This window comes from Eleutherodactylus coqui, chromosome 2 (genome assembly GCF_035609145.1).
Source record: "Eleutherodactylus coqui strain aEleCoq1 chromosome 2, aEleCoq1.hap1, whole genome shotgun sequence".
Classification (NCBI taxonomy): Eukaryota; Metazoa; Chordata; class Amphibia; order Anura; family Eleutherodactylidae; genus Eleutherodactylus; species Eleutherodactylus coqui.
Window position 1 is genome coordinate 242589889 of NC_089838.1, and position 12791 is coordinate 242602679.

At 41.7% G+C, this 12791-nt stretch overlaps 1 protein-coding gene across 1 annotated transcript in view; it reads right to left on the minus strand.

Moving 5' to 3' along the window:
• SERINC4 (serine incorporator 4) overlaps positions 1-10642 on the minus strand; it is a 52106-nt gene extending 41464 nt beyond the window's left edge. The window contains exons 1-4 of the mRNA XM_066589980.1: positions 10548-10642; positions 9453-9620; positions 3858-3866; positions 367-545 (exon numbers count right to left, since the gene is read on the minus strand). Coding sequence (XP_066446077.1) covers positions 367-545; positions 3858-3866; positions 9453-9620; positions 10548-10634 — 443 coding nt within the window. The 5' untranslated portion in view covers positions 10635-10642. The remainder of the gene's footprint in view (positions 1-366; positions 546-3857; positions 3867-9452; positions 9621-10547) is intronic.
• Between the last annotated feature and the right edge of the window lie 2149 nt (positions 10643-12791).

Here is a 12791-nt window from a genome sequence, read left to right on the forward strand (position 1 = left end):
TGCCGATGGGTGACAGGGTTAGCCCCCATTGTCTACAGCTTCATTCATTTGATAAGGGGAGGAGTTGAAAAGAACCGAGCGCAAGACAGTCCAGACTACAACGAGCTATCTATATCACCCATTGGATGGATTTCAACTAGCTTATATAGACCATAGGAAACCTATAAAACGCTCATATCCCCTGGACAACTGCATTTACAGACAAACAGAAGGTATGATACTACTACATAAGACCACGGTGCCAATGGAGTGTTGACAATGGCTTATTGCTTGTTTTTTTAGTGACGGACTTCATGTAACAGAGGGATGTGTAAATTTGCAAGCTATTGTACATTAATCACAACATAAGATAGTGTTCAACTATACCCATTGTGGACCATCGCCCTGAACTCCTGTGTAGTCTTCACATTGATGAGGAACACTGACTGCATGAAATAGAAGGATGCAGTGCCGAAGCAGACCCGGTAAACAGCCGTATATCCAACAAGCATGTCACAGTCCTTACCGCCGGGCAAGTGGTTGCATAGGAGAAAAATCCAAGGCACCTGTCATTAAAAGGAGGCAACATATAGTCAGATGTAGCTCAAGAAAATAACTGAGTTGCAGAATAAGAAAACAAAGGGAAGATTTACTAAGCAAAACGTGCCAGGAGTTTGCTGCAGATTGCCACAATAAACCAGCATACACAGGGTGCATCACATTTATCATGTTTTAGACACTTTTCGGACTAGACTTGGAAAAGTTTCTAGGAAAAGGGACATGGCTAAGAGGAGGTTTAAAATGCTCAATAGTTATTTTTATCATTCGCACTAAATTTAGTACTGCAAAAGTTTGATGTAAAGTACATCAGCCCTGAGGGGGATTGAAGAAAAGTGTCCATCATCATCTAGTGAGTTGTACCAAATTTATTATACAGCATTCACCTTTGTGATAAATTTGGTGCAATTTCCATCAGTGTTTATATACTTATTTGTATATATTGTGCAGAATATACGGACATATCACAAAATGTACTCTGCCCATATACACATCATGCAGCTGGGGGCAGAGGGTGAATTTCAAAACTACACCCTTTGACCCAACATTCTTCGCAAAAACTTTATGTGATGTATTCATTACTCTGACTGTAGGAAGGATTCGTTAAAGGAAAGACATTTATAAGAAATGTTCCTAGACTTATTCTAACATCTGGGCACTGTGTTTAGCCTCTCCAAAATGCAAATAGGAAGCTGGAACAATACCTCTGCAGCGCCACCTATTGGAAGGCAGCATTCCTGCAAGTGAATATCAGACTTTTTAAGCAAGCCTTAACCCCTTAGTGACGAAGCCTGTTTGCGCTTTAGTGGCGGAACCAAATTTTGGAAATCTGACGTGTCACTTTAACATAGAGTAACTCTGTAAAGGTTTTGCATATCCAAGTGATTCTGACATTGTTTTTCAACACATATTGTACTTCATCCAGGTGATAAAAATAGACCGATAGCATTAAAAGTGCCAAAATTGGGAATTTTTTTTATTTTTTCACATTTTCAACTGTAATATCTCAAATATGTGCAATTTTTTGACAAGATATATATTTCCATCGGTTTACTTTATTCTGGCCGCACATTGGAAAAACCTTGTTTTTTTGTTAACCATTTAGAAGACGTACAAATTTAACATTACTTATAAACATTTTGAGGAACACTTAGTTTTCCTGCACCAAGCCAAGATTGCAAAGGCTCATAGGTGTCAGAATGATAGATACCTCCACAAATGACCCCATTTAAAAAACTACACCCCTTAATGTATTCACTGAGGGGGCTCATGAGTATTTTGACCCCACATTTTTTTCAGGAATTAATGTAATCTAAAGGAGAAAAAATAAAATCTCATATTTTTACAAATATGTAATTTTAAAGACATATTTTTGTTCTATATTGTACATGAAAATGAGGATTTACACCCCAAAAGGGATACCTCTGTTTGTCCTATGTTCAGAAACATACCCACTGTGGCCCTAATATTATGTCTCTATGCACAACGGGGCCCAAACTGAAAAGAGCAGCTGGTGACTTTCAGAACGGACATTTTGCTTGAAGGTGATTTATGCCCCATTGCCCACTTGTAGAGCCCTTGAGCGGCCCAAAAGACAGAGAATCCCCACAACTAAACCTCTTAATGAATTCATCTAGGGGTGTACTGTATATTTTGACCCCACAGTTTTTGAATAAATCTAAGCAAAGCAGACGAAAAAAAATATGATTTTTATTTTTTTGGCAATCGTGTCATTTAAAAAAACTATTTTTTGTACAGTACATATAGGAATGGAGACTTGCGCCCCAAAGCGATTGTATTCCGTTGAATAAATTAGAAGTGTACTGGCTTGATACAGAGCATTCTGTCAATCTGTTTTGTGCACAAAACTTCTGATTAACTAATTTGGCCCACACAATGAACTCAGAGGAGTCCTGTTGGCTCCGACAACAATTCTGGCTTCCAAACAGGGATGAGTAGTCTGGAACCACAGATCCAACCAACTGGCACTCAGGCTAGCAGACTTTGCAATCAGGAACCCGCTGCAGCAATAGGGTAGGATATATATACATATGTATTATTCCTACTCCTCATTGTACGTTCTGCTGCTTCTGGTGCTGTGCGTTGGATTGAGTGGATCCTAATAGGTTCCTCCTTCTTTTAATGTGCTCATCTATAAAGACAAATAACTCTATGTGACTTCACTGTGTGGTTTTGCGGTGTTGCATTGCTGGATGAAAAGTTGATGTTAGACATCAGATAGTTGTCGAAAACGCTATCTTTTCTCCTTACGGAGAGCAACTATAAACTAAGTAAGGAGTCTCAAATGGCCATGCACGCTCCTCTGGGTAATATGCAAATCAGGTAGATGGAATAAATCCTCCACAGTGCCACCTAGTGAAAGGCAGCATTCCTTCAAGCCAAAGTCAGACTTTTTATACAAGCCTTGTTACAATGACCGGGAATTACAAGCAAAGCCAGACTCCATGTGCATACAGCTGTTTCAGGGTTTTTGCCCTTCATCAGTGTACAGTAGGAGTCTGGCTTTGCTAGTGAGAGGCCTGGGATGGGGGTTGAAAACGCTATCTTTTCTCCTTAGGGAGAGCAACTATAAACTAAGTAAGGAGACTCAAATGGCCATGCACGCTCCTCTGGGTAATATGCAAATAAGGGAGATGGAATAAATCCTCCACAGTGCCACCTAGTGAAAGGCAGCATTCCTTCAAGCCAAAGTCAGACTTTTTATACAAGCCTTGTTACAATGACCAGGAATTACAAGCAAAGCCAGACTCCATGTATGTACAGCTGTTTCAGGGTTTTTGCCCTTCATCAGTGTAATTTTTTTTCTTCTCTTCACTTCTGCTGTCCCTGATAACAGGAATTCCAGAGGGAGGTGGTAGTGATTGAATGCATTTGTATGCGGATGAGGAAAAATGTAGTACTTGTGTGAATTTTTATGCTATGCTGCGCCAGCCAGCTGCTAGCGTCCCTCTGCTTTCCCTGTCTGCTTTTGTCTAACACTGAGAGGGTTAACCAGCTCTCTTTTTCTCAGCTCACCAGAGGGGTTCATTAGCTATTACTCCCCTATTTCAGCTAAGCTGATACACTTCTTAGTGCTTTTCAATTGGTGTTTGTTTGTTCATGACACTCAGCCTTCTCTGGTCACTTGGTTGTGTCTCAGTTCTGCCCTGCTCTCTGAGCTCTGTCTGCAGACAGGGTTTAGTCTGACCTGTCTCTTGTCAGCCTCTCTGTGTTGTGCCTGTTTCAGGCATATCTGTATGTTCTGGTATGAACAGTGTGCAGGTTCTGTATCTGTGTGATCTATTCCATGCTTCTGTGACTTTGTGGGTCTGCTGTAGGCTTTCTGAGCTGGCATAGTCACCAGTTCTGTCTTTATATCTGCATCTGTGTGCTCCTCTGTTTGCTGAAAGTTCCTTCTGGTTCTGTAGTTTGCTACTTTTGCCTGCTTCTGAGTTTCGCCCTATCAGGGATAGTCAGGTTCCAGTGCAGGGCCGCTCTTATGAGGGCAATCACTGTGCTTAAAGGTAGAAGTCTGCCATTCTCCCTATAGCCAAGGGTCAGTTTCCCTTTCCCTGTCTACAGTCCATCTATCTGAGGAGTCGGCTACCAACCACTCAGGGACTGTCCTTAGCTTGGTTTGGTTGGTGCAGTGGATCCACAATTTCCTGAAACCTGTAACAGTGGTAAACATTGTGTGTGGAGGATTATATGGTGTTTTAATATTTATATGAGAGAGAAAGACTTCACTGCATGGATGGATGAAAGTTAATGACCAATGTTCAGGCTGTGATGAATGTAAAATATGTGATGCAGATATTGACTGGGGATAAAAATTTCTCTCCCCCTATGCATAAGACTTTAATAACCACCCAGGGTAGCATGTAAATTTCATTCACATTTTTGTTTTCCTATTTCTATGCCTTTGTATATGTCAGTGTCAGGCTTAACGGCAACTGTGATATTCTATTCATGAACTCCTAAAGTTCAGAATATGCAGTGATAAATATTGCCTCAATTTTCCTATGACAGTATTTGGCCCCATGATATCTCAGTCAACACTGTCATAGGTTTTCGCTCAGACTTTGCTCCACAGGATGTCACTTTTACCTACAGTGCGCTCTGCTCATACCACTTAACGTGTCAGCATTGCGACACTCTCAATTCCGCTACCTTGCTGCATCTGGAAAAGGAGGGAGGTGGTTATAATCACCTGATAGTTTTTTTTCTTTCAGCTTGATACACATGACTATGCACTAGCTAATGGGCCAGGAGACAGGGTATTCAGTCATGTTGATCAGTCATTAGACGACCCTGATTTTGCACTCTTTGTGGATGGATCAAGGAATGGTCAAGAAGGCAGGTTCTATACAGGTTATGTTGTGCTTTCCTTACATGATGTGGTCAAAGCCGAACCTCTTCCATCTTGCATGTCAGCCTGAGAAGCTAAATTGCGAGCTCTGGAAGAAGCATGCAAGCATGCTCACGAGAACACGTCTTGCGTTTACACAGACTCACGCTATGCTTATGGTATTGCTCATGACTACGGACCTATCTGGAAAGCGAGGTCATTCTTGAGAGCAAGTGAAAAAACAATTAAAAACTGTAAAGGTATACAGGCACTGATGGAAGCCCTCTTAGCTGCCCGAGAGAGTGGCCTGAAAATGCAACAAAAGGCCACTCCAAGGATGGCATAAAAGAGGCAACCATAAATCATCCAGCTGATCAGGCTGTAAAGACAGCCACACAGAAGCCCAGACTTTATCCATCAGGGGTTGGGGCGGTATAGGTACCACCTCAGACATCACCCCAAGTGGATTATGACCTGTTGATGCAGTTAAAAAAGCAGCCAACCAAGGGGGAAAAAAGGAACAATGGGAACCAGCAAAAAGGGCAGAGAGACACCTGGAGATAAATGAATGGTATCCAACAAACTCTGTCTTCAACAGGCCCCTATCCCATCATGGCTCCGGCCTCTCATGGAAATACACACCTGTCAAAAACAGCTATGACAGATGTGGTTGCTAGTCACTAGTATGCACGAGAATTTACCGTCATGGCAGCTAAATATACACAGGACTGCCTGATTTGTGCACAGAACAATGTGGGTAGGTCTGTATAGGCTCCCATGCAGTGCAGCCCTCGTCCCGACTACCCATTGCGGCGTTTTCAAGTAAACTACTTCCAACTGCCAATGGTGGGCAGGTACAAGTTCATTCTGGTCTGCCTAGACCTGTTCTCAAGGTAGCCAGTCTGGCTTTCCCGCTCACAAACGCCACCACTAAAAACTGAAATCTGAGGTGGTACACAGGTACAGAGTAGCAGAGACAACTGAGAGTGACTGAGGTACTCCCTCCACAGGAGAAGTGATGCAGAAAGTAATGAAAGTGTTGGGAGTAAAACAGGCCTTTCATGCTCCGTACCATCTACAAAGCAGTGGTAGAGTAGAGAGCCTAAATAGTACCTTAGAAACCACGATCCAGAAGGCCATGGCAGAGCTCCATAGACCATGGACTGAGTGCCTCCCCTTGGCACTCTTCTCCGTAAGGTACATACCTAACAGAATAGGCCTCAGCCAATATGAGGTACTTTTTGGGTCGGCACTAAGGTTAGAATTGTATTTACCACAATAACTCCAGATGCAGCATGGAAGTTTGACAAACTGTGTTAGTGCTCTCATAAAACGCCTAACTAATGTATATTCTCGAGTGTTTGCTTCCCTTCCAGATCCTGACAGCTTAGAAGAAACTCCTTCTGTGAAACTTAGAGGTTGGGTGGTTACCAAAAGACATGTCCATAAAGCTCTAGAACCCAGACTTGACAGTTCATAACAAGTGTTCCTGACCACCGCTACAGATGTTAGGATCCAACTGGATACACGTGTATCATTGCAAGAGAGTCTCCCCACATGCTTTCTCTGAACATATGCTTTCTCCTAGGTTGTTCAATCCTTGTTATCTTTTTCACAGCTATGGTTCCATAACTAAGACTCTGAACGGTCTAACTAGACTCTTTAAAGAACTAGCAGCAAATTCTGTCATCTCCGAACCCTTTTGGTGACTGGTGGACTGATACTTTCGGCAGATGGAGCCACTGGATTTCATCTTTTGCTGAAACTTTAGTGACTATTCTTACTGCTATTGCTATTATTGACTGCATTATTCTGTGCCTTCGGGGATTAATCTCAAAGACTATTGACAAAGCTGTTCATGTTATGTATGATGATGCTTTGCCTTTGACTACTGACTCAAAAGCTGAATCTGCTTTCAATCAACCCTCTCTTCTTGCAGTGCCTTCCTATGATACTTTTTGTTTGTGCAACGCTAGGGGGACGTCAGTTGGGGATTCCGGGGAAGTGGTGTAGGAATTCCGGCTAATGTCACTAGGGCATTAGCAAGTACCTGGCTAGAAGTTCACCTGGCTGCTCTAAGAAACAAAAAGGAGGGTCTTCTATAGTAATAATAAATGTGTTTCTTACATCAGCCTAGGCTAACATATATATAGAGTGGGGAAAAAAAGTATTTAGTCAGATACCAATTGTACAAGTTCTCCCACTTACAAAGATGAGAGAGGCCTGTAATTGACATCATAGGTAGACCTCAACTATGAGAGACAACATGAGAAAACACATCCAGAAAATCACATTGTCTGATTTTTAACTAATTTATTTGCAAATTATGGTGGAAAATAAGTATTTGGTCACCTACAAACAAGCAAGATTTCTGGGTCTCACAGACCTGTAACTTCTTCTTTAAGAGGATCCTCTGTCCTCCACTCATTACCTGTAGTAATGGCACCTGTTTGAACTTGTTATCAGTATAAAAGACACCTGTCCACAACCTTAAGCAGTCACACTCCAAACTCCACTATGGTGAAGACCAAAGAGCTGTCGAAGGACACCAGAAATAAAATTGTAGCCCTGCACCAGACTGGTAAGACTGAATCTGCAATAGGCAAGCAGCTTGGTGTGAAGGAATCAACTGTGGGAGCAATAATTAGAAAATGGAAGAGATACAAGACCACTGATAATCTCCCTCGATATGGGGCTCCACACAAATTCTCACCCTGTGGGGTCAAAATGATCACAAGAACAGTGAGCAAAAATCCCAGAACCACGTGGGGGAACCTAGTAAATGACCTGCAGAGATCTGGAACCAACGTAACAAAGGCTACCATCAGTAACACAATACGCCGCCAGGGACTCAGATCCTGCAGTGCCAGACATGTCCTTCTGCTTAAGCCAGTACATGTCTGTGGCCGACTGAAGTTTGCTACAAAGCATTCGGGTGATCCAGAAGAGTATTGGGAGAATGTCATATGGTCAGATGAAACCAAAGTAGAACTGTTTGGCAAAAACACAACTCGTCGTGTTTGGAGGAGAAAGAATGCTGAGTTGCATCCAAAGAGCACCATACCTACTGTGAAGCATGGGGGTGGCAACATCATGCTTTGGATCTGTTACTCTGCAAAGGGATCAGGACGACTGATCCGTATACATGAAAGAATGAATGGGGCCATGTATCGTGAGATTTTGAGTGCAAACCTTCTTCCATCAGCAAGGGCACTGAAGATGAAACGTGACTGGGTCTTTCAGAATGACAATGATCCCAAGCACACCGCCAGGGCAACGAAGGAGTGGCTTCGTAAGAACCATTTCAAGGTCCTGGAGTGGCCTAGCCAGTCTCGAGATCTCAACCCTATAGAAAACCTTTGGATGGAGTTGAAAGTCTGTGTTGCCCAGCGAAAGCCCCAAAACATCACTGCTCTTGAGGAGATCTGCATGGAGGAATGGGCCAACATACCAGCCACAGTGTGTGCCAACCTTGTGAGGACTTACAGAAAACGTTTGACCTCTGTCATTGCCAAAAAAGGATATATAACAAAGTAAATACTTTTTCTCCCCACTGTATATATATTCATATATCTAGCTTTATAGGAAATGGCTAGCAGTTAAACGTGCTCATGTAGAACATCAGAATGTGCTAGACCCTTGTACATACTTCCCACACATGCTTCTCACGGAGCAATTGTACATTCTGATTGGATAAGCTGCTCATCTACAGATAACATTATATACCTCAGCAAATTCTTTCCCTTTTGATACTTTACTAACATGTGAACTACCATAATATTATATTAACCAATCCAGTATGATTGTTTGTATACTCCTATTTTGTGATGTAACATTTGTCCATAAAAGCGATTGTTTTCCTTTGAATAAATCAGAAGCGTACTGGCTTGATACAGAGCATTGTGTCAATCTGTTACCTTTTGTGCACAAAACTTCTGAAAAACTAAGTTGACCCACACAGTAAACTCAGAGGAGCCCTGTTGGCTCCAACAGCACATGTATTGTTGATTTTTTTTGTGTGCATATAGACAACTGCTACAAAATGCTAGTAAGTTAATAAATCATAAAGGCTTATGTCTATGGGTATATATGTAAAACGGCTTGGGTCTCCTTCACCGTTTCACACAAACAGAGAACTTTCACTCTGCCAGCAGAGACCGCGTATCAGCCAGGTATGCACTGCGCATGTCCGGGGATATGATGTCACGGATATGCGTAGAGTGATTTTTTTAAATTCAAATTCCCCGCTCTGTTCAGAGCAGGGATGCGTTTCGAAACGCTGCCCTCTTGCAATGTCTGCATAGGGACAGCATTTTGATATAGTGCCCATAGCAGGGCTCCGTATCATATGCAGAGAAATAGTGCATGCTGCGATTTATTTCTCCACCATATAGAAACACTGTCTACACACGCTAGTGTGCATGGAGGAATAAAATTCCATTGACTTTCATTGCCTCCATTCACTGCGTATCACGCATGCGTGTCAAGCACATGTGATACGCGATGAAAAAACGCCTGTGCACATTAACCCTAACAATAATTGTTATATAGAGCTGCCTGTACTCACATGTTCTTTGATAATTTCTGACACCCTTCTCGAAAGCATGAGGCAGCAGACGGTGGAGGCGAAAATGTGGAAAAATGTGTACAGTAGTCTGGTACCAGTAGACACCTTAATGCTAGGAAAGCATGCACAACACAAAGAGCATGGAGAGGGCCCACAGCAGCAACATATCTGCAAAAAAAGAACAAAATTAGAATGGGAAGATATGGCTGGACACTACATTACACGGTTCTCTGACTGCTATGTGAGCCCATATACCCCATATTTATGTAGACTAAATGATAAGTAGTGTGAACTGGAGAAAATTATCTTCTGCCTCCAGACCAAGATTCAAATGCAGCCAGCTGGCTAGCAAATATCAGTCAAAGCCTGTATACTCATTATATCTACTGAACCATTAAGAGCTATGTAATGTTTCCCTGTAAACATACTATTCTGGGCAAACACATTAATCATATAAGACATATAAAATCTTGTGGTACAGAAATGTAAGGAATAACCACCCAGATGAATGTTACTATAGTCTACTGTGGGTTAGGATGGTCAATTCAAATTATTTTTTGATCCCAAACCCTTCAGTAAAAAATCCTAAAAATCAAAGTTGTCTGAAACACATATTAGTTAGAACTGTAGGCCCTAAAATCTGAACCCGTGGTACATATACCTCAGGTGGTACATGCCATGTCCCTAGATGGTTCTCCAACTGTCCTCATGCTATGCATTTAATAGGCAGCACAGTGGATGATCATAGCATTGGGGGAATTTGGATGTCATTTGATTAAGGGGTACTTGCCTCTAGAAATAGAATACACATCAAAAATTAAATTACTTTGTGCAGATGACTTGAAGACACAGTGATAACTCTATGTAACTGCACTAGGGTTCCAAGTGCAGGTGGGCATTGGGTGAAATAGTCGCAAGTGGGCCTTCTACCTACATCACCCCAAGTATGTATTAAAAGGTTCAGCTACTGAATATCAATCGGTGGTACTGAAAAAAAAGTTTATCCAATTTTAATGCAAACAAAATAATAAGTGCTAATACAATTTTTTTTTTTTTTTGGGGGGGGGGGGGATATATATTGCCTCAAAATCTCACCTGGTAGTAGGCAGAATTGATGAAATCCTTGCATAGTTTGTTCCTCCTTATGGCCTTCCGAACAGCCATTTCATCCATCAGCCTCATAGTTGGTAGTGTTTTGTCTCTACAATCTAAAGATCCTCATTTTAGGAGATTGTATCTTCCACATCTTGACAGTTTGGTTGTATGTTGTAAAATAGTAAGATTTGTCTAAAGTTTTTTTCTTCTATCTCAGCAAGAGCCGTCGGGTTCTTCTTATATTGAAAGGATGTTTAGTGATGATTATTGATGGTAGATAGTCTTCAAAATTTATTGTGCCCCAGGATGTCCGTAAAAGTAAGGTTGTGCTGTTTTCCTTTATTCATGGTGATAATTCTTGTTGTAGATCCCATCAACGAGTCGTCTCCCTCATCGTCATGTCAGGATAACACATAAAAACAAATGTTGATATATGCATCACCAACAGCTTCACGACCATTTCTGTCATTTCTTCAGTGCTACGAGGAATTATTTTTACCATCCCGTAGATCCATGCTGGCGATTTATCATGCTATAGGCAAAGCTATAAAACAGAGATTAGCATCTGATTGACAGGACAAAGTCAATGTACGTCTTACCATCTGCACCAGTGGGGGAGGGCTAGGAAAGGCTCAGCACATTAAATAGGATTTGTTCAAAGCCAGTTACTTACATTTCAAGAGGACTATCCAAGCAATGCAATGGCGGCTAACATCACATAGACATACTATGCATTGTGTGACAGTACAAAAAATTGGGAGGTAGCTGTTTAAAGGGAACCTGTCATGTCCCCACAGCACCATAAACTAAGTGTTTTTAGGGGACGTGACAGGCAGCCCCCCTTTGAAGATCGCACCGACACTGCAAATCCGACTTTTCCCAGAGCCGTGCTGGCCTCCTGTAGACTTGTACAGGAGAGCGTGCACAGCACTGTAAAATGAATTGGATTTGCAGCGCCAGCGCCATTTTTAATGGGGGGCACTGCTGGATCACGGGAGCCAGCTTCCTGTCACATCCTCTAACACCACCATAACTTAGTTTATTGTGCTGTGGGGACATTACAGATTTTCTTTAGGTTGGTGCCTTACAAGTTTATGGTACAGTTGTACTATTCATAAATCCAAAAAGTTTATCGCTGGTGACCTACTGTGATTCATCACTAATAAACCAGTTTTTAACATATGAACATAGTGTTTATATTAATTTATTCAGGATAACCGTGTATTGCAAAACCACATTTAGAATAATTCATACAATATTACAATCATTTTTACAGGGCAGTACGGTATGTTTTAAGCACATTACAGTTCACTCCCACAAAGAGGAAGAATAAGTAAAAAAAAACCTTATATAGGAAATATAGAAATAGTGTAAATTTACTCGGTAACCACTGTATGATATAAGAATTGGGTTTCTGCAGTGAGAGGTGCACAGCATCTTCATGAATTGTACAAGAGCTGTAGATAAGCCTATTAACTCTTAATTTAGCCAGGATAAAATTGAAGTGACAAGAGGATCACCTGTAAGAACACTGGAGAAGACATACCTACAAATCCCTATTCAGCACAACGTTGGACATCCAAAATCACTATGTCAAATGATGCGTGATTAAATTCAGATCTGATATTCTAATGAAGGTGAACACAAATGCCACATTAGCTCTCTTTAGATAAACTCTTAACACAAAGACTTGCTATTGTGTGTATTGAATTAAGTGACCTTCTTTCAAGTGTCTGCTAATGGATTAGATCCCACACTTAAAAAGACAGTCTCATCCGCAGTAAAAAAGGTTCACAATACATGCAGCGTCATCAGTGCTGGACCATTTGAGAGCATTCTCTGCTGGACATCGGCGCCTTTTCTGGACACGAACTTGTGTGTAAGAGCTGCGGGTCGTTCGCCTCCATTGACTTCAATGAAGGCCATCTGCATGAGGTCCGCGGCACAATAGAGCATGCTGCGATTTGATTTTTTTTCCACTCCGGGAACAAATAATTTGTTTCAGCGAGTGTGAACAAAAAGTGTAAACCACATGCCTTTTAATGCCTGTGTTTTGCAGCGAAAAGTCCGCAAGGTCGTAATTGCACATTCCGCAATTAGAACCCATTTGTGTGAGACTCCCCTTTCAGACCAACTATGAAAAACTTATGCAGGATAACTTTCTGATTGGTGGGGGTTAGACTACTGGGGGGCTCCAAAAGTCCCTGCATGAATGGAGCAGCAGTGCGCAGTCTTCTCATTTTT